The 21,868-nt window shown below is 36.3% G+C and overlaps 2 protein-coding genes across 2 annotated transcripts in view; one reads left to right on the forward strand and one right to left on the reverse strand.

Moving 5' to 3' along the window:
• Nucleotides 1-13,769, forward strand: part of LOC110050361 (uncharacterized) — an 18,878-nt gene extending 5,109 nt beyond the window's left edge. The window contains exons 5-16 of the mRNA XM_020756280.2: nucleotides 43-95; nucleotides 876-925; nucleotides 1,388-1,430; nucleotides 2,798-2,847; nucleotides 3,295-3,348; nucleotides 7,220-7,253; nucleotides 7,626-7,699; nucleotides 8,415-8,450; nucleotides 9,206-9,258; nucleotides 9,822-9,891; nucleotides 10,910-11,009; nucleotides 11,593-13,769. Coding sequence (XP_020611939.2) covers nucleotides 43-95; nucleotides 876-925; nucleotides 1,388-1,430; nucleotides 2,798-2,847; nucleotides 3,295-3,348; nucleotides 7,220-7,253; nucleotides 7,626-7,699; nucleotides 8,415-8,450; nucleotides 9,206-9,258; nucleotides 9,822-9,891; nucleotides 10,910-11,009; nucleotides 11,593-11,642 — 667 coding nt within the window. The 3' untranslated portion in view covers nucleotides 11,643-13,769. The remainder of the gene's footprint in view (nucleotides 1-42; nucleotides 96-875; nucleotides 926-1,387; nucleotides 1,431-2,797; nucleotides 2,848-3,294; nucleotides 3,349-7,219; nucleotides 7,254-7,625; nucleotides 7,700-8,414; nucleotides 8,451-9,205; nucleotides 9,259-9,821; nucleotides 9,892-10,909; nucleotides 11,010-11,592) is intronic.
• A 267-nt stretch (nucleotides 13,770-14,036) lies between these two features.
• LOC110050305 (dolichyl pyrophosphate Man9GlcNAc2 alpha-1,3-glucosyltransferase-like) lies at nucleotides 14,037-21,868 on the reverse strand. The gene is made up of 15 exons (XM_020756220.2): nucleotides 21,700-21,868; nucleotides 21,433-21,517; nucleotides 20,939-21,028; nucleotides 20,568-20,656; nucleotides 20,300-20,385; nucleotides 19,811-19,875; nucleotides 19,277-19,453; nucleotides 17,817-17,879; nucleotides 17,655-17,736; nucleotides 17,320-17,405; nucleotides 16,636-16,720; nucleotides 16,125-16,195; nucleotides 15,518-15,586; nucleotides 14,926-15,049; nucleotides 14,037-14,637 (listed from the first exon to the last, which is right to left on the reverse strand). Exons 1-15 carry the CDS (start codon nucleotides 21,779-21,781, stop codon nucleotides 14,431-14,433), a joined length of 1,461 nt encoding a protein of 486 aa, XP_020611879.2. The 5' UTR covers nucleotides 21,782-21,868; the 3' UTR covers nucleotides 14,037-14,430.

Genomic DNA, 21,868 nt, shown 5'->3' on the forward strand with positions numbered 1-21,868 from the left:
ATGTACATGTACTGTCTGATTATAGCAACACTGTTTTATCAGAATTGACTTGGGGATCACAGGACAGGATGTTGTGGCAGAAAGTGGAGGAGAAGGTAAATTATGTACCATAACCATTTGCAGTGAAATTATTTTAATTTGCAGTACCTGCATCTTCTTTAGAATTATAGGCACAGACACCTTTATGGGGACTAGCCCCACAGGGCTTTCATTAAGTTTTGATCCACCTGTAGCCTTAATCTTCACAGCTGTAACAAACATATGATCTTTTGAGTGAATTGTATCAACTGAAGGGAATTTCACCTGCAGCATTAAGGGCCCATCAATTCAAACATGCTCAGCTGACTAGCAGGTGTTATGCATTACGGCCATCAATAACAGCCCTGCCCTACACACTGAAAGCACAAAAAGTTCTTCTTAGTTTATCTTAAATGAGTCTGTTTTAGTATCTTGTTGTAGATGTATGGGCATGTTGGTGGTGTTAATATCAATTGAGATTCATCTGTATTTGTTAAAAGCTATCTCCTTCATTTTTGGCCAGTTGAAAATGTTAAAGTTGTGCCTTCTAGTTTGGATAACAGTACAACTGTAAACAAAATTAGTGGACAAAAAAGATACAGATCTATTCTTTAAGCACAAAACATTCAGTTGTCAAAACATTTAATTCAGTGCAAAAGCATATAATATCTGGTCTGACCATATCTTATTCTTCTCCATTTCTTTCTTCTCTTCACTAATTGTTTCAAATTGTTGTATGTGAACAGAAGGTGGAGGAATATTAACATTTTGTTTACTTTTGTGTCAAAGTTTATCACTGGATGGATTTGAATGGCATTTTTCATTATTAATGAACTTTACTCTGACTCTTATTTCAGTTCATGAACTTTTGAAGCTTGGTTTTGGCAAGTGTAAACTTGCAGTGCAGGTGAGTGAGTTGTTAATTATTAACAAATTCACCTTATTGGTCAAAATATATTTCTTATAGCACTAGCTGAGAGAATTTGTTTAACTATTAACCACAGATAAATTCTCTTTGCAGATGATATGATCACTTCCATAATTCTCATGACCTCTTCCTGTTTATATATTTAATAATCCAAGGAAAAAGTACGTCAATGTTGACCATGTTTAGGGATTAGATCTAACCTTCCTATCCTTTACCCTGTCCGTTTGTGGTCAGTTTCCAAAGCCATTTCTCCCTTGGGGCCTTGTTTACTCTGCAAGAGGCAATTCCACCTGTTTCTTGTTCCTTCTCCTCATCCTCAACCTCAGCCATATGTTGCAGCAGTGTTCAACAAATTTAAAATCGACTGTTATCAAAAGTTATTGATGGGTGTTTTTGTTTAATGCATCTGGTAATTTTAATCAACACTGTTTTAATAAACAGGCAACCGCTACGTCAAGCATTACAAGTGCAGAGGAACTTGTTGGTATGAACATCCATTATTCACTTGGAAACAATTTGTTATTAATAGGACTTAAGTTAAACTAGTGCTTGTTTAGGATTCACACAATGAACACCCCATTTTGAGAAGCTCACATGTATTTACTTGATTGACAGTTTACATGTATAGGAACCAGAAACTACCGAAAGTACCGGAAGTATGTTTATCTTGTAACAGTGTTGAGCTGAAAATAATAATTATCTGTTCTCAGTAACATTTTTCATTGAGATTGTAAACAGTCTCCTTCTTGCAAAGATCTTTAATACATGCTGTGAATTATAATGTTTAAATACAGATAATAATTTTAATTAATAATAATAATTGGACCGAGTGGAGTTCTATTCGGGGAGCAAACACACCATTAATTTCAAAATCAGACGAGTGTCAAGTGCAGGGCCGATTTGAAATTTTGAGCACCATATTACTCCCTGGATTGTATGACATGAGGTCCAATTACTAATTACTTGCATCTACAGTGGAACCCCGCCTTACGACCACCCCGTTAATATGATCACCTTGTTATTACGGCCACTTTATTCTGACCAGAAAAAAAGCTCAGTCAGTCATTTTCCTATTTAAGTTAATATGACCAATTTTCCTTGGCCCGAAGGTGGTCGTATTGATAGGGTTCCATCTTTTGGGAACTTCTTTTGAGCGAAAAAGTTTTTAGCGCTTTTCATAAGTTTAAAAAAATGCATGAAACATCGAGAAGGAAGCCATTAAAGCTTGTGTAATTGACATGCGAATCACATGTGTATCCAATTCAAGGTTGTAGCTATTAGGAAAAAGTCTCCCGGCTAAGATTTTCATTGAACTGGTCATCACTTTTTGCGAAAGACCTGGAACAAAGTTTTTGTCCCCAATCTTTCTTAACGCCTTGAATGCAGGGCTACCAAGCTTTGCATTTCCTAAATGGTGGATGCAGTACACTGAAAGAGAACAGCTAAACAAGTGCTCAGAAAGAGATTTTATTTCAATTACTTTACTTGTCATTAAGTGGCACCGATACCCAAGGTAGTCAGGAAATTATTCCAAACTTTTCATTTAGTTATCGGATGATATGTAGATATCTAATGATTGTATATGCATAACCTAAAAAACATTTATTGTCCTTTACCAAGTGATCGTCTGCCAAAATCCATCCAGCATTCACCTCTTTCTCAGCTGGCAAATGTTGCTGGCAGCCAGTGCTTAGCGATAACAATACCAATTACAAAAAGTTCAAATTGGATATCTGTAATTGGACACCCATGTGATCATGTGCTAATTCATGATCAAGAATTTTGTTATAGATATGATTAATAAGATCATATTAAGTTAATGATATTCTTTACTTTAATAATCTCTCGTAGGAAAAAGGATAGTCACATCATTTCCAAATGTAGCAAGGAAGTACTTTGCTGTAAGTTTATTTGAAGAAATGCAAACACTGATTTTTAACATAACGTTAATTGTAAATTTACTAATAATGCAATGGAAATTATGGATCCATTAAAAAGACTCAATTCAGGTCACATGAATGTGCTGTAAATCCCAATATAAATCCAGAACATGTAATCTGTAATTTTAAAGGGGAAGATCACTCCAAAACTCTTGATATATTTTTTGTCAATGCTAATAAAAACCTTGCAAAGCAAAAGCTGAATGTTTACTTGCTATGGGTGAAGACAAAAAAAGTAATCTTCTTGGAGTGACCTTCTCCTTTAATACAGAATAAGTATCCCTTAATGCTGAAACAGAATGAGTCTAATATTGATTACTTCATTCTTGACTATTGTTTTCAAGCTTAAAAGGCAATGAAAATTACATTAAATTTCATATTATTTTATAAATTTGTTCTTATCCACAGCAATTTGATCCTGACAACAAAACAAGAATAAATTATGTCAGTGGATCTGTTGAGGTAAAGATTTGACATCAATCCAACATCAGTTACTGTAGCTATAAAAATGCAATCTTTCTGTATTTTTGCCTTCCAGTTAGTGGCTATTTAATTGCTAGTTATCATTCTCTAAGAACACTGTGTTACAGATTACTTTCATTTGAACCTGGCTAATTTTTTCACCACACAAAATCTATGGAACTGTATTATCATCATATAATAGCCAAACTCTTGCATGTAAACAAAAACAAAGGTTTGGCTGACTAGGATCCTTTAAGGGCCAGGCACCTGGCAAATTGACCAGCTGTGAGGATGATTTTGCTTGCCTGGTTTGACCATTTAGAGGAAAGTTTTTCTTATAAAGAAGTTCAGTTCAAATATTTTTACCCTCCTATGAAAACCAGTTGTCCTCCTGCTCAAAATGTTAACAAAACCCCTGCTGAACACAGGCGGCCCAAGCTCACAATGCGAGGAGTTTTTTTTTTTTAATCTTTATGCGAACGTTCAGCGCGCGAAACGTGACACGGTTACCGCCGACATCTACCATTACATAACGACCGAGTTTGGTTACGCGAAACGTGACCTTCGCCTTGCAGTATGTGGTGGTGTTGTGTTACAACGGTTTGAATTTATAAAGGTTTGTATGGGGAAAAACGGTAATCGACATTATAGCTGAAATTTTGGTATTTTTGCAATAAAAATGACTCACCTCAATGTCTTGTTGTCTTTTCTATTGTCATCTCGCTTCTCAGCTCGATCCGAAGCCTTTTAAGCAAGTTGTCGCTTTTTGGTTTTCCTCTACTAAGAAAGAGTAAAGGCTACACACTCGATTCTGTACTGACCCCCGTTCGAAGCGAAAAAAAAACACTGAAATCCCGCCAGCCGCCCCAATTCCTCCGCAGAATCATAGTACAGGTTTAAGCGCTCCCTTGCAGTTCAATTCCAAGCCAAATTCATCTCCACAGCGCACGATACAAAGCTCTGAATCGAAGAAAGCTAACCATCAGGAATCAGTGATCATGCTGCCGGGACCATTTGTGGACACATTCGAAACCCGAGCGGAATGCCGGGCTAACAAATTGACCCTGACCAGGGGAAGGGAGCGCACAGTTCTCGACAAGCCAGGTACTTTGCTCCACGGTCCGCTGGGAAGATTTTTGTCCAGGCCGCCAACGGAGCATTGTTGTGACAAGCCAATCAAAGCAACGACTAGACGTGTTTACAAATTTTGAAAAAAAGTGCTTCGTTCGCACCGGCAATCTCAGTCTAATTGTTGGATTGTCCGTGAAAGTTTTAACAATGCTCACAACAATGCTTCAACAATGATTACCGTTTTTCCCCATACAAACCTTTATAAATTCAAACCGTTGTAACACAACACCACCACATACTGCAAGGCGAAGGTCACGTTTCGCGTAACCAAACTCGGTCGTTATGTAATGGTAGATGAATAAAGTGGCCGTAATAACGAGGTGGCTGTATTAGCGGGGAGGTCGTAAGGAGGGGTTCCACTTTTTGCAAAAAGTTGAATCTCACGACTTTGATAAATATTCTGAACAGGATAACAGTGGGTCAAAACGGATAACAATGTCCTTTGTTAGCAACTTACTAGTAATTTTATTACAGATTTCTGAAAATTTTTAATTTATTCCTTTGAGTTACTGTCCTTTTTTTTACTGTAGTTTGCTCCAGTATTGCTTTTCGGTCAAGGAACCCCTAACGCTTGAACTTTTGTCTAAGGAACTTATTTAAAAAAACATGCATGACAATCCACAGGCGGCCCAAGCTCGCAATGCGAGGAGTTTTTTTTAACCGCGCGGCCATGGGCCGAGCGCGGTTCTAGGTTTACCCGTGGTTTTTTTTTTTTTTTTTGTCGGTGACCAGACGCAGACCTCCGCTCAGCCAAACTTTGAGTTGCGCAACGTGTGATGTTTTTCCGCCAGAAGCTGTTAAAACATAAATACACGGACAATTTTACGGATATTGTTTTCTTTTTTGTGGGTAAAATATATTTTCTTTTCGCTTTATCAAAGCGTTGGATTTAAAGGGAATAATAAATATGCTGAAAAAAGGTATTACGTCAGCCATGGAATGTGTTGACGTTGCAGCTTTCACTTTCACTACGTGACAAATAAGATCGTGTTTACTTTACAAGTTTATTTCGGCAGAAGCGACGGTCATTAATTTATTTGTAATTTTGCGAGTATTTCTTGCGGTTTTAGGCAAATGAAGTAAATCCTTTGACTGTTTCATCGCAGCGAGTTCATAGATCGGAAAGAAAATTAAGTATTTGCAAGCCAAGCAAAGAACGTGTCAGAACGTGCAAAGATTACGTCATTGGTAGGGAAATAACCACTGTACTAAAGATAGCCATAGATAACGCAATTCTTGAATTATGTGACTCGTGTGACTTCTTTGCTAACCCTTAACTCAAGGGAAAAAAACAATTAAATTTAATCGTGACTTTAAAGAAAGAAAGCGGTTTGTAATAGTGTTCGTATCTTCATGCCCATACATATCCCGAAGAAAGTTCCAGATTAAGACTATTACGTCATCGGAGATGTCACAACGGCTACGACTGATGGTGCGATAATAGAGTTTGTGTTGATCAAGTGCTGTGATGTCTACAGTAATCAATGAATCATCAAAGATTGCTTTGGAATATGCACTGCGTTGCGACTGTAGTACTAAGAAAACAGTTAAATTTTAAAAGCGCGGTTATAAGATCTAACAGATCTTCTTGTTTTTTTTAATCTTTATGCGAACGTTCAGCGTGCGAAACGTGACACGGTTACCGCCGACATCTACTATTACATAACAACCGAGTTTGGTTACGCGAAACGTGACCTTCGCCTTGCAGTATGTGGTGGTGTTGTGTTACAACGGTTTGAATTTATAAAGGTTTGTATGGGGAAAAACGATAATCATTGTTGAAGCACTGTTGTGAGCATTGTTAAAACTTTCACGGACAATCCAACGATTAGATTGAGATTGCCGGTGCGAACGAAGCACTTTTTTTCAAAATTTGTAAACACGTCTAGTCGTTGCTTTGATTGGCTTGTCACAACAATGCTCCGTTGGCGGCCTGGACAAAAATCTTCCCAGGGGACCGTGGAGCAAAGTACCTGGCTTGTCGAGAACTGTGTGCTCCCTTCCCCTGGTCAGGGTCAATTTGTTAGCCCAGCATTCCGCTCGGGTTTCGAATGTGTCCACAAATGGTCCCGGCAGCATGATCACTGATTCCTGATGGTTAGCTTTCTTCGATTCAGAGCTTTGTATCGTGCGCTGTGGAGATGAATTTGGCTTGGAATTGAACTGCAAGGGAGCACTTAAACCTGTACTATGATTCTGCGGAGGAATTGGGGCGGCTGGCGGGATTTCAGTGTTTTTTTTTCGCTTCGAACGGGGGTCAGTACAGAATCGAGTGTGTAGCCTTTACTCTTTCTTAGTAGAGGAAAACCAAAAAGCGACAACTTGCTTAAAAGGCTTCGGATCGAGCTGAGAAGCGAGATGACAATAGAAAAGACAACAAGACATTGAGGTGAGTCATTTTTATTGCAAAAATACCAAAATTTCAGCTATAATGTCGATTACCGTTTTTCCCCATACAAACCTTTATAAATTCAAACCGTTGTAACACAACACCACCACATACTGCAAGGCGAAGGTCACGTTTCGCGTAACCAAACTCGGTCGTTATGTAATGGTAGATGTCGGCGGTAACTGTGTCACGTTTCGCGCGCTGAACGTTCGCATAAAGATTAAAAAAAAAACACTCCTCACATTGTGAGCTTGGGCTGCCTGTGTGCTGAAGTGCAAGTCCAAGGCTTTCTTTGTGTTTCAAATTCAAATAACTGCACATTTGGTCAAATTTTCTTTGATTACCTCTCAGGTTGCTTGCAGCCTTGGAGTTGCTGATGGCATTGGTAAGTAATATTCAGGCTGCCAACCTTTTTCTTCACACACAACTGAGAGCCACGCCTAGCAGAACCACACAGCAATGTGGCCTGAAAATTGTTACATACTCAAGTAGAACCCCTACTCCTAGTCCTGGGTGACAATAAGGTTTTCTGTTTTGTTCATTCCTAATGGCTGGCAGAAAAATCACCTCTTTCCTAATTTTTGGTCTTGTGTAATTTCTTTGATCTCAACAGCATTTCCACTCTATTTTAGCCAAATCCTTTTATTTAGTAAAGCAATTTTAAAAAAAGCATAGCTTAAATATTTTCAAGTTATATTTTCTGAACCTGTACATTTGTATCAAATTATTGAGGAGCTGATCAGGTTTTTTTCTTCAGTTGATCTTGTTGAAACAGGGGACACTATGCGAGCAGCAGGTTTAGAAGTGGTAGCTGACATTTTGGAGACAGAGGTGCAGTTTACTTCTTTAATCTATAATTTTACAAGGATTTGGGATCATGTGTACTAAAGGCACCTGCTGTCAAGTGTCGATTGATACTCTCAATCGGTACCCTTGATTGACATCTAGACCAATACTGGATCGACATCCCAATCAAGTCTCAGTCGACACTCTATCAACACTTGATCAACAGTCACTCGATAGTTGGCTGACTCATGAATCGATCAAAAATTAGTCGACTCTTGACCAACTGTCAACCGAGATGTTGATGGATAGTCAATCTAGTGTCAACCGAGGTGTTGATGGAGTGTCGATCGAGGGTTGATCAAGGGTATCAATCGAGGGTATTGATTTACACTCAACCACGGATACCTTTAGTACACATGACCCAGGATTTGTAAGGAGAAACACCGGCAAGCATGACTATAAAATTATGTCAAGGCTTGTTCTTCCCGAATAAATCGTTCCAATTTCATACAGCCACATACAGTCAGTTGCCACCTTTTAAGTTAAGGCCTAAAGATTTGTATGATAGCTTATTTCTCTATGCTCTGTCTTTTCCTGATATTAATATTTCCTCCAAAATTCCAGATTTCTATCTGTGACAGCTGTTGCAAAAAAACCTGTTCTGTGATAAATAGGCAGAAGTTGTCTCTTGGTACATGTATGCAAAGGTCCTTGAATTATTATTAATTCCTCTTTGGCAATTCTCACATTTTGTTTACAGGCTGTGCTCATTGCAAACCCTAACACTGACTTCCAGGTATGTGTGTCCAGCTAGGAAGGTATGATTGTCATATGGTTAAGTTCACTAGACCCTATATCAAGTGGTCTGGGTTCAAACCCTGGCCTGGTTCATTGTGACACAACTCTTCTTATAGTGCCTCTCTCCACCTACTGTATGTGTTTTAACAGGTACAGATAAATTAAGAACTGAAGGTCCTATTTCCTATTTGGGAAACTGGAATTGATGATGATGATAAAATTAAAGTTAATGCTGCGGGTAGACCTACAATGGACTAGCATTCTATCTAGGGGGGAGTAAAAATATTCCACTAATTTTTCATATGGTGGAAAGGAGAAAATAAGCTCTGACCTGATTGACCACTGTAAGGCTTGAACATGAAGTTTACTTTATCGTTATCAAAATTTGCTACATGTACACATGCATCAGGAAGTGTGATAAATTATTATTAATCTTGAATACATCCAAAAGAAACAGAACAGCAGAGCCCTCACACAATGGTGCCAGGTGATTTTAATCCTGACTACAATAGTTGAAGAAGGAAGATATTATTTTACTCTAATTTGGCTAGAAAACATTGCACCTTGTTTTGGAACCAATGTTAGTACTGACATAATGAACTGAAAGCAGCTGACTAACATTCTAGTTATGACTGACGATGACAGAAGTTAGTGTCGAAACATGTATTTAAAACTGAAAAGCGTTGTCTTTTTTTAAGAACTAACTGGTTTACTATAAAATGTGTTATTAATAAATTTTTTTTAAATTTGCAGGATGTCATTAAGACGGTTAAGTCAAGAATTGAAGGCATCATCAATGCAAACAAGTTTGTTTATGTCCTGCTTTTTGTTACCGTTTACACAAACGAGATATGGCAAAAGAGTTTGGGACAAAACAAATTTAATTGAGAATACACTTGGCTGAAGGAAGGAAAAAACCCTGGGAGAGGAGGGTGGGTAAGACAAGCCATGAGAGACTGCAAATGACCTTTCAATCATCAATCATTATTGAACAAGGTATCACCCAAAAGAAGCTTGAAGAGTGATGAAAGACATGAGCTGTACAAAAATGGGGGTGTGTTCCTAATTAAGAGCTTCAACAAAGTCAAAACTACCGATCCATAGTGACCAATCAATAATATGTATGTAAACAATACAATAATTATTATAAAATGGTTCTTGTTTGTACTAGTCTAAGTTCAAGACATTTTAAGTTATAAGGTCCATCCCCATATCTTTTGTTCTAAAAGGCTAACAGTCATGTGTGGTCTTGTTTTAAGTCATACAATCATGTAATTAATTGACATATATAACTGATTCAAATATTAAATTTTTAAGTACATATTTAATAAAAATTAATATATTTAGTAATGAGTTATTTTTTGGCCAGGTATGTGATGGTTGAGTACAATGTAGAAAGGACAAACCTTCTAAAGGCACTGAAAATAACTCCTGGAAAGGTAAACTTGTAGGGTTTTTATTAAGGGCTAGGTCAACTGAACTAGGTAAATTATCCATCCTTGTACAGATCTTTGCCCAGCTGCTTCATTGATATTTTATATAGTACTGCTGCTGTCTCATGCTCTTTTATGTTTCTAACTCAGTCCTCTAAATAGTTGACTAACTTATTATCTTTAGGCCAAAGATACCACAATTTTGTTGGTTATAGTAAACTTTATTTCCCTTGTAACTTGCAATAACAAAATTTGTTCTGCACGAGAGCCCAGTTTTGATGTGTTTAAGTTACAAGCAAATCCACCTGTAATGATGGCTAGCAGAGACAGGGCACATAACACAATATTTTTCTGCTCCACCTGAGAAAAAAGGTCAAGAGGAAGTGGAGTTTCATGTGAATAAAACTTTGAGTCTTGAATGTTGAATGTTCCCTGGAACCCAGAGCTTAGCAAGGCCCTCCAGCCTTTGCAGATTTTCTGCCCTTTTTGTAATTTTTCTCTTTTTTTTTTGCCCTCATGTAATGATGCCCTCCTGTGAAAAACCTTATTGAAGCCCCAGTTAAGTTAGAATGGCAGCTTTCATACATCTTAGATAGTAACATATTAATTATCTTTTTATTTAAATCTCTGAAGTCTCTTGAGTGGAATGTAAAAGCCCATTTCAAACAACGAACTTTACATGTAAAGTTTGACTTGTGAACCAGTTATGACTGACACATTTATATTTGGGTCAACTTTGCCAGCTGTGGCAGCTGAATAGAACAGCAAACATTTGACTTTGATTCTGACGTTGAATCTAACACAAACATTAACATAATATAAATTATTTAATTTTACTGCTGAGATTTTGTGTCAAATTAGCTATTTTAGAAGTTTTGAGAATCAGGTTTGACATCTAAATCAACTGTTTAATTACTTAAATATGGATATATTTAGGTTTGGCACATGTGGGGTTATTTCTATGCTTGAACTGGGCCTTAAGCTGGGTAACCATCTGTGTTTTTCTTGACCTGTTTATTTTCAGAGGTCTGCTACACTTGCTCCTTTGGATAATGAAGATTGGGTAGCAGTTCAAGCCATGATTCTTCAACAAGAGGAGAATCAGACACTAGATAAACTACAAGGTTAGCTCACATGTCCTTGTAGCATCTGCCATTACTATCATCAATCAAGTTATCATTATTTTATCAATGATCAACATGTTACAAAAGCAGTTTTTCATCAATTGCATAAAACCAAGCCAAAACCAAAATGCCAAACAGTGAATTGCCAACTTTCAATACTTTACAGTGCAGGCCAAAAAACAAATTATTGAACTTCCAATAGATGGCTGGCTATGAATTTATTTGCAATTGGCAGACCCAGTGTTCAATGACAATTTACCAAATCGTGAACTTCCAATGTACAGCTGGTTAATTAATTTTGAATTTGCCAAATATTGAATAATATTTCAGTACTTGATGTGTAGACATACATATACATGTATTATATATTATTTTTTAACCTTTGACCTTGTAAAAAAATATATCGCCATTGCTCAGCACGTTGATTAGGCCAATGGTAACATTATACATTCATTTTGAACGGTTTTTCATCTGCATATCTCTGATTGACACTGAATGTATACAGGTTGTATCTCCATCTCCATCCATCGCCAAATAACTCTTTAATGCATGAATTTTATTTGTTTTTTTTTTCTTTTTGTAGAAATTGCTCATGATATTGTGACATTCAACATACAGAACTGCCGAGTTTGATGATGGGATGATTTAGCTATCATGAGAACAATAGCTTCAAACAATTAACATTAAAATGTTGGATAATCAAATGTGTACCATTCCAGAGATAACATTTTGATGCAAAGCAGTATTTTCCTTTTTCCAAGTTATATTAATAGCCTTAGAAGTGTAGGTGTACTTTTAATAAGTGTAGTATTTAAAACCTTATCAAAATACTAGTTATTTAATTTGTCCTTAACTTAACTAAAAAGCGTCTTTAAAGAACCAAAATATTTATACTTGACACCCTCAGTTCTTACTATAAATAATTTTAATTTAATAAGTAATCTACTAAGATGTACCTTCTTTTAAAAAGTCAAAGAAACTTCTGTCAAAACGTTTTTACAAGTTTCATTTGAAAAGGACCCTTTGGGTAGTGCTAAAGACTGTTGAGAATGACACATACTGTAATACTATAAAACAGACACCAGCAAGAACCAGTAATATATTTTTTCCAGGTTACCCTAAAAAGGTTCTTGTATGTACTTTTTATGTATATGTCCTGTCTACTGAGAATTTAGGCTATTTAGATTCTTAAAAATAAATAGGTTGTAAGTTGTTCTTTTTAGAAGAGAAGGGGCTTGCCACTTGTACTGATTCAAATAGGTGTTGTCCTTTTCCAGCTTGCCCTTCAGACAAGGAGCTCTCAAATTTTGCTTGCCCTGAGCAAGTCTTAGTTTACTTTTATTTTGATTTATTTGGCAGATGACTTGCCTGGGCCTTTGCCCATCAGGCAAGGTAGTGAGAATGAAATGTTACTTGCCTGGCAGGAAAATCTACTTGTCCCAGACATCCGGACAGCACTTTTTCAAGCCCTTCGATTTTATGAGAAACATTACATTTTTATGTCTAAAAAGAAACACTACATATGTCATAGTTATGAACTGCACACTGCCTGCTTTAGATCCATAGTTATTTCAGGTTCTTAATGCTCAATACACTAGTTGCAGCCAATACGAACCTCTTTCAGTTTGTAGGCTCAATGGGTGAACTCTTATTGGGAATATAAATATGAAAATTTTAGCCTACACGTTTGTAATCACTGGATTCTTATATATGGGTGTTAACTGCATGTTAAGATAATATCTTGTGGGTTTTTTTCCTCATGACCTGTCAATATGTTGGTCACTTTGAGAATTAAAAAGGGGCAAGATTCAAACTGCAAAAATTTGAAATTTTTACAGTTTGAATGTTGTAACGCTTTTGATTTCTCCATTCAGAGATCAACCAAGACATTTCATTTGAAATACTCATTTATTTCACTTTTATAATAGAGACTGCATTCCGCACACACTCTGACTCGTTGAAATAGCATATTGGATCAGAGTACAAATCATAAGCAATCTGTGTTGTTGTTCTGTACACTTAAAGTGTAATGCATGTAAAGCTATGTCCTCTACGCAAAATGTCCTGTCTAACAACAAATTTAAGAAACACAGAAAACACTTACCAGCAGCTCATGTTCTGAAAATTTCTCCGACTCCTGTTCTCAAATTCCTGGTTTTTTTTTGTTTTTTTTGTTTTTTTTTATAACAGTATCATAATTGAGCTTCTTTTGTTTATCATAATTATTAGAGGATAGCATAGATTTGTGTGACATGTGATGAGGTTAAAAAGTTAGTGTGACACAAGAAAAGTGACTAAGATGAATATGATTTGTGAATTACTGAAAACATTTATGTTGAAAGTGTACATGACACTTGAATTTTGTTAAAATTCATGTGAGAAATGGGACCTTGCCCTCCCTTCCCCACCACCCCTTTCTACCCTCTAATTATGGAGAGCTTAAGTTACAAGTGTAATGATTTGAGTGGCAAAGTAATGAATCATAAAAATTAATGACTGAAAGTATTGGTCCTCCAGTGGTAGTGATAAAATTTTACATTTTTTAGCTAGCAAAGTCTCAAAATTCTCTATGGCACAGTCTTAAAGTAATGACTCTGAAGGTACCAATCTCAAAATGTAACTTTTAAAGAAACAATGAAAATAACAAAGAACAAGCTTTTACAAACTGAACACGTTTTTTTGGGAGAGTTACTTTTGGAATTCTGACGTAAAGTCAACCTGGGTTTGTAAAAGATGTTAATTAAAGTTGTCATCATCATCTATCCTTGTATCATCATGGGAAACTTAAGGCCTCTTTGGTATCTGTCATCAAAAACAGAGTCTCGGTGACAAGACCTCTGCAGACTTGTCATAGCTCCAAGTTGCCACCTTGTTCAGGGTTTCTCCTGGGTGTTTACAGCTGCTGTAGTGGTTCCACTGTATTTCCCCTGACATGCAGTCCCATACTCCACTATGTCCCAGCCCCCACAAACAAGGACATTGGCCTTGATCTTTGCAACACCAATTAAAGTCACTCAAAACAAATAATACAATGAAATGTGAAATAAATATTTCTTTACCATGAATCATGATCTGGACTCTGTTGCTGAACCCCTGCCACCTTTACACCCTCTGATAAAGTTGTGAATACTAGATTTAATTTGTTTAATCATTAAAGTTGAACTTCATTTCAGCTCTCTCTGTTTTTGGATTATTCACTTATTATAAAATAACTTACACTCTAAAGGGTATTAATTTTCTAATCAGTGATATTCACCAAACCTGATATATCAGTTAAGTAGAAAATGTCAATAGTCAAAGCTTTATTGAAAATTGTTATCAGGAAGAACACGATCAGTCGAAAACAAAGCAAAAATGGTTAAATTACAAGTGGAGCACAGCACGCACATTCTGCGTATGATTATATTAAATTTAAAACCACTTAAGATTTCTTTTCTTTTCTTGCAACAGACATTACAGCATATGGTAAAGTAAACTGCATGTAATTAAAATAACAGAAAAAAGCTAAGAAATGGACACAGGAGTAGACTGAGATGAGCACCGGCCAGAGGTCTGGGTACCGACTGGGAGGCTTAACAATAGCTGATCCAGCATGTAGAACCAGTGCTCCCATCACTGACAGAATAAACTGAAAAAGATTGAAAACAAGGAAGTAAACTATACAGTGCAATTTTTGTTGTTTTGTCTTTTTTTTCTTAAGTTTGGCAACCTACTGTAATAACTAAAAGGGCAGGTTCTAAATATTTCAATAAAGGGGAATGAATAAGAAATAATTTCCGTCAATGTCAATGTTGTATGAAGAAGCTTCATGTTGACCCTTTTTTCCAATTTGGCACCTTTGCTAGGCTTTGACAAGGTGGATGCAAACTGTTTCCTTAGTTTAGGTGAACAACAAAACTGTGTGTGACATATTTACCAAAGCTTGTTTTAGTGGCTTGGTTCTCCCCAGATCAAACACGTGATAAGCAATGGCATAGAACAACAGCATACAGGAAATGTAGGGTAGAGACAGACCATCCTTCAGTAGTAATGGCCACATGCTACAAACAAATTTTATTTAGTTCCAGATTATTGTATTGCAGCATACCAAGAAAGTACTATCAGATATTTACTATAACTAAATTGGGCCAAGTGACCATGTTATCATTATAGTTATATCAATTCAGGGACTTCATATCACAGGCCATCAAGACAGTGGAGATGGCTTCTGGTTGGCTGATTGGAAATTTGGGTACAGCAATTAAGTCTATTAGTAAGTCTCTTCTCGGGAAAACCTATGAAGTTATAATTTTGATTAGCCTCTTACACATATTCTTTGACAATACTGCATCACAAGCACAGCAAAAAAAGTATAGGGAACAGGCTAACGCATTATCCTTTTCAGTCAGTCAACCCCGAAGGAGAATTCATGATTCCTTATAATGGATTATTCTAACTTGTCATGCCACCTGTTTGATTAAAACTTTATTGAACTTGTAAGGAAAATGATGAATAAGTGATTAACAAACCTGAAAGTGGAGATGACTAAGAACCAGACACACTCAAAGGGTTTGTAGTGTAGCAACAGGCACACAGGACTAAACAGAGTAAAATCATATTCATGATCATTTAATTTAAGCAGTATAGTAGAAAACTCCATGAGAAACTATGAGTGCATGCCTTGTTCGGGAGGAAATAGAAGTGCTGGGAATTAATTGCACATACTGTACTAGAAGCCGATCTGATCGCGGATTTCTCAATTAAGGGGTTGGCTGGTACCTTGGGGTGCCAGAATCAATGGGGCATGGCCCAAAGATGCTGCAATTTGAGAATTGGATCCCAATTGAAAACTGTTACCCCAGAAACATTAGTAATGCCACCAAGTAAAAATTACAATGAGGTGCCTGTCCAGAGTGTTTGCCTTTATTTCTGCTGTAATATTCTCAATCTTTTTCAATTTGTGTTATTTTCCACTTCTCCAAAAGGGGTACCCAATCTATACACCCCGCTTTAACTCCACTCCTGCACACAGGCTGTGACTCTGACTACTGACTTCAAGAAAGTTAATGAGTTATGTCAGGTGTTCATTTAAATTGAAGGGGAACTCAATTGACATTGTAAGATCATAATACTTACAGTGCCGCCAGCAGGATTGATTTCTCATGGACTTGATACGAAAAGATGAAAAAACCCAGTGATGAATTCGCCTACATGTAATAAGTTTAAACATACAACAAACACTAGTTACAACGTGCAAAAAAATGTTCACTCGATTAATTAGTCAGAGTTAATTTAAGGTTGTAAAATGGTACCCTGAATACAATTATTCAGAATATATTCGTATAAATTATTATATTTATAAAATTAATATGATCAATTCAGTTTCTTTCTAACAGATTGAAACTCCTTGAATCTGTTCTTTTGGAGACCCAAACTAATGTTGTGACTAATGTTGTGACTGACAAGCAAAAGTCAACTCAACTGCAGTTAATGAGTATTTTCACTCGTGACAAGAACTGGATCATGTAAATTTTCTTACTAGTCATTCCAAGATCTATTAATTAAAATTATCGAGTTTACCAACTTGTTTTCAGTCAGTCTAGAATAGGCTAAGTAATAATGCTTCTCCTATGAACCAAAACCTTACCAGAGCCAAAACAAAACGATCTATTGTTGGATTCTTTAACAAATTCAAGGAAGAAGGCAAACAAGCAGTGAGTGTTGACCACGTGCTACGAGAAAAGAGAAAAATAGTAAGCGTTAACTGTGAATTTAGTATTTCAAGTCATTAATTTTGATTTATAGTCTGCAAACTCTAGCCTGTGTTGTGGTACTAGGTAGTGTCTGCGGCGCAGGCGATACAAACTCCAAATAAGTTCAAGAAGATCACAACAGGCCACTATAAAGATTAAGAAGGAGCTGCAGTGGTCTGATGGTTAGTGCATTCAACTTAGAATCCAGTGTTCCAATAAGGCCCGCCTGGGGTGCCAGTGTTATGTTCTGATTGGCAAAACACTTTGCCCTCACAGTGCCTCTCTTGTGTCACTTAGGCACCACCAATCCTCAAAACATTAACAGAAATTAAGACATGAAGCTCATGGGAATCTGGAAATGATCACAACATGGCCAAAAACTATCTGAATGTCGATTCTATTCAAATTCATCCATGTTGGAGTTTACCTCGACTGAGCCTGTTACATGGATCTTCAAGTGATTTTCAAGTTGACCCCCAGCCATTCAGCCTGAGTTACTTTTTTCAAAGTAAATCATTTAAAATGAAAATACATGTTACAACCAGTTTTAAAATGTTTGCTTTAATTTACAGGTTTACCTGAGTTTTATAATCTGTGTTTGAGAAAGAACTCTTTTAACTTTAATTAGAACAGAAAGTGAGCACCATATATTTGCCACCTTGTCCTATGGAATGAAAGCACATTTATTTACATCTTTAGACATGTTAAATACCATCTGACATCACTTTTTGTTTAACATTCAGGGAGCTCTTAAACAAAGTGTTTTCTTTCTTCTCTTTTGCTTTGTGGCAGATTTAGTTGTGCTGGCAAATCTAAAACCTTATAAAATTTATGGAATTAAATAAATGAACTCAATTTAAACACTGTCAGGTCATAGACTAGTAGAGACAATTTTCAGTTGACAGTTACATACCTCAAAAATACCTCTAGCAAATGGAAAGAGTCTGTGTAGAACTTGTAAAATCATTGGTAATCCAGTCAAGAATGGCAACCAACTTGAAAAAGAAATTGGATGTGAGCTGACATTGTAAGTGAGAACTTAGAATATTCTGACTAGAAACATTGTCATACATACCACAATATGAATGTTACCACAACAACAATCCCTAGTTTAGCAATGTTGAAAATTCTTGAAATCCTGTGATAAACAGTAATAAAAGATCAATAATTATTGAAACAAATTCATCTGCTGCTGCTGCTGCAAGCTATAAAGTTTTCAATATATTTTATTTATTTACCAGTAGTAATTAAAATATTGTTGTGGGAATACGGAGTGAAAATTCAGCATGTCTCCCTCTTTGCACAATGTTAAAGGCAAGATGTAAGGCTCGTCTGAATGTGTCTTGACCCTTTTAGCCACAATTTAAGCTCTTTTAAAACCCTTTCAGTTCAAAATATTTATTAATTCTTTTTACTGTCAGCCAACAGTACTTTCAATGTCAATTCTACGAATTAGTTGGTAGATCAAGACAATATTACAAGATGATGATTTTCTTTTTTCTTGTAACCTGTTTGACTGATCATGTATTGCTATTGGAAAGAGTTTGATCACTCCTGGGATTGAAAGGGTGGTGCTAACTTCATCTAGGCAAGCTGACAATGGGGAAACCATCATATTTAGTCTCATCCCATCCCAAATAGTAATAATTTCTTATTATTAATAATCATATAGTGTTGACAATTTAAGGGCCCATTAACCGATTTATGCGTGCACTCGCGCGCATTGCTAAGGAGGTGAAATTTCACTTCCAGTTACTTACGTCAGCCTGAGCACAGAAAATAAAAATAACTCAATCACTTCCAAATTCACTCACATTTTAAATGTTTTACTTTGTGTTTCACAAAATGCAAAGTAAAAAAAGTACAAGCAAAGACAAAATAAGAGAAAGACAAAAACAAGAGGAATAGAAAGAGAAAAATTAACTCCATGTGGCTTTGTTTGATCTTGCCGAAGTGCACTGGTTGTGTAAATTGCGCACGCGCTGATAGGGTAACTTCCAATATATATCGGGCACACTTCTGATTTCTTTAAATGCTAAAGGAAACGCAGTTTTTCCTTAAATCCAGCCATTTTGGACGGATTTCAATTAAAGCCAACATTGGAAACATAGCTATGCATTCCTTTTTCAAAATCATGCTTTTTTCAGAAAATTACAAACTTTTCAATACTTTGAAATTCTCTCAAAATCTGACCTTTTAGAAATGAAACAAAATCTATGCATAGCGTAATGAGTATTTAAATTAAAATATTAAATCAATGAAAAAAATTCCAATAAAGTAATTTGCCTGGGAGCCTTTGCATTTTTTCAGTATTAGTCACATGACCATGGGCGTGACCTGATGACGTCATCACTAGTGTTGCTGATCATGAAAAAATTAAAACACATGAAATAACTCTGAAGTAACTAAAAATGACGAGGTTATATGAGAATAAATTTTCCCTAGCAACGGCTCAAAAAGATCGGTTAATGGACCCTCAACTCTCCCTGATACTAACAAAGGACTTAGCATCTACATTTTAATTTACAACTTCACCAGGAATTTTCTTTCCATGATTTTCCTAACAAATAGAAAAAGAAAGGTAGAGCATGGTAAAGCTCCATCTGCTTGTAATTTAAAGCCAGTGTGAATGCAATTGACCCCAGAAGATCATGATCGCAAGCTAGTCCAATCACTCCCCACAGGGCTAAACCAAGGCTTATCACATTGTATCTGAATTTGAGAGTTAAGGAGGTGAATGTAAACAAAGCATGCATTCCTTTGGGATGATCTGGATCAGGATCAGTGATCTGAAATCACTCAGATCATTGTGCATCAAAGGAACCAATGAATCCATGACTAGAATGGATTCACTAGTTGCTTTGGTGTACTATGATCTGAGCGATCTTGGATCAATATCGCTGATCCTGATTCAAATCACCCCAAAGGAATGCACCCAAAGTCACCCACGTTTACAGAGGTTTCTTTTTACTAGTTTTTCTTTCGCTAGGAAAATAAAACAATCATGTTTTATTGATCTGCCATTGTCAAAGGCAACATGGTTATCAGTGAATAATGGGCAAAGGATACTGAAAGTGACCATGTTCGATGAGAATAAGACCAGGGTAAAATAATATAGCAGCTGTAACCAGGACCTGAGAAATGTATCAACAAAATTAATAATTTAAGAGGTGCTGGGATACTTATATTCCCTTGTGAAACATAAGGAGAGTTTCACATTACATAAACAGTCGTGAACTGTACTTAGGGCCTCTGTCTTTGCACCCCTTCAATCGAGAAATTTATGATATCAAATATATGGCACATCAGAGGGATCATGTGAGGGATCGATCAAGGGTATCGATCGACACTCGACCGTGGATGCCTTTAGTACATGATTCTATCAGAGTAAGTAGAATTTAACAAATTTATACAATATCAAATTAAATTTAGATTCCCACTCGTCTCACACTTACTAATAAATATTAAAATTTACATGAAAGGGGTAACTATGTTATTTTTAAAAGAAAATGACTGATGACTCAGGTTTTCTTTTCGACCAAGAGGAAGAACTCTCACCTTATTCAGAGTAGGTTTCCTTCCCAAGCAGACAAAACAAAAGACAAAGACTGCAGGAATGTACACCAATACATCGGCTATAAGGACTTTGAAAAATGAAGAAGGAAAACTACAAATTATTATTTAGTTACACTAAAAAATAGAAAATATAAAAGTCCACTCAGCCATTTTTGTTTGTCTCAACTGACAAATGATATTACTGGGTAAAGTAATATTTCATATTATAGTATTGTTAAATCTGTCTGAAACATATATATCATGATATTACCTGTGTATCTCATGAACAACTTATGTTCCAGGCTTTCATGTCCCCTGGATTTTTTAAGTGCAACCCAGTTTGGATTTATCTTGTTGGCTCTGTGAGATAAACAACAAAAGTTGAAAGTTTGAAATGAAAGGTCTAACATCTGTACTTGTACACCTGATCAAAAAGTCATCCAGTTAGAAATATTAAATAGCAGTTAGGTTTTGGGAGATAAAAATGAAAAAGGGATCCAAGAAGATTTTTGTGACCCATTGGTGACCAGATTAACAGGGATCCACTGTATAAACAGACTGAAGGCAAAGTGTAGAATTAAATTATTCACTGATCATGCACTGAAGTTTGAACTATTCATGTTTTTAAGTCAAATTACTCACATAAATCCACAAATCCAACTGTGATAAGCAGTCAGAGGTGGATAATCCAAGCCCCAGTACATCAAGTCATTGTTAGTTGTATTAGTGTACCTGAGGATCAACGAACAGTTAAAACGTTCATGACTGACAACTTCTTATTGGGGTTGCCTGTTGCACTCGTATGTGAAGAAACTGTCATCACCTGCTACAAACCGAAAACGGATTGACAATGTGTAGTTCCAGAAAATATCAATACCCCCAACAACGAAGGGAATTTCACCTAAGACCCCTCTTCCCTCTGGAATTTCCAATTCCCTCCGTGGTGGGAGTATGGATATTTTCTGAAACCACACAATGTTGGGTTCTTCTGAAAAGGTTCCCTAGTATATCGGGGTGTCTCTAGGAGTTTGAAATCCAGATACTGTTAATCTTCAATCTTTCTTTAACCTTTATACTTGGATTTGTCCTAAAAAGGAAATGAGAATATTAGATCTGATCGCTTTTGATGAGCTTACCACTCATCAACCGGCAGATTGTAAGTTATCTCCATCCAGTGCCTCTGCGCTTCATAATCTCCAAACATCGGTGGTTTCCCTTTTCCTGTAAAAAAAAATAAATAAATAAATAAAAATAATAATAATAATAATAATAATAATAATAATAATAATAATAATAATAATAATAATAATAATAATAACCATCCGATCCAATAAAATCTGGCGTTCACTTCAAGCCTCAGCTGATAATACGTGAAAATTCGATCATTTTTCTTAGAAAATTACCTGAATATGAACTAATCGACACACACCAACGAATAAGAACGGCAGCTAGAACACATAACACTACAGAATAGAACTTTTCCATTCCCTTGTCGATCAGTTTCACATTTCATACAATCGAAAAAACTTAGCATCCGTCCGCCATTTTGAAAAAAATTCAGGAGAGTTACGG

This window comes from Orbicella faveolata, unplaced genomic scaffold (genome assembly GCF_042242905.1).
Source record: "Orbicella faveolata isolate gen_17 unplaced genomic scaffold, um_ofav_v1 contig_14, whole genome shotgun sequence".
NCBI classification, from domain to species: domain Eukaryota; kingdom Metazoa; phylum Cnidaria; class Anthozoa; order Scleractinia; family Merulinidae; genus Orbicella; species Orbicella faveolata.

What these genes read in the sequence shown, in the direction of transcription:
- LOC110050305 (XM_020756220.2), bottom strand. Translation starts at nt 21,781, where the DNA reads ATGGAAAAGTTCTATTCTGTAGTGTTATGTGTTCTAGCTGCCGTTCTT. An exon ending in GTGGTAACATTCATATTGTG is followed by an intron (nt 17,737 to 17,816) that starts GTATGTATGACA and finishes TTCTTTTTCAAG; the next exon opens with TTGGTTGCCATTCTTGACTG. An exon ending in AGCCACTAAAACAAGCTTTG is followed by an intron (nt 14,638 to 14,925) that starts GTAAATATGTCA and finishes AATCTTTTTCAG; the next exon opens with TTTATTCTGTCAGTGATGGG.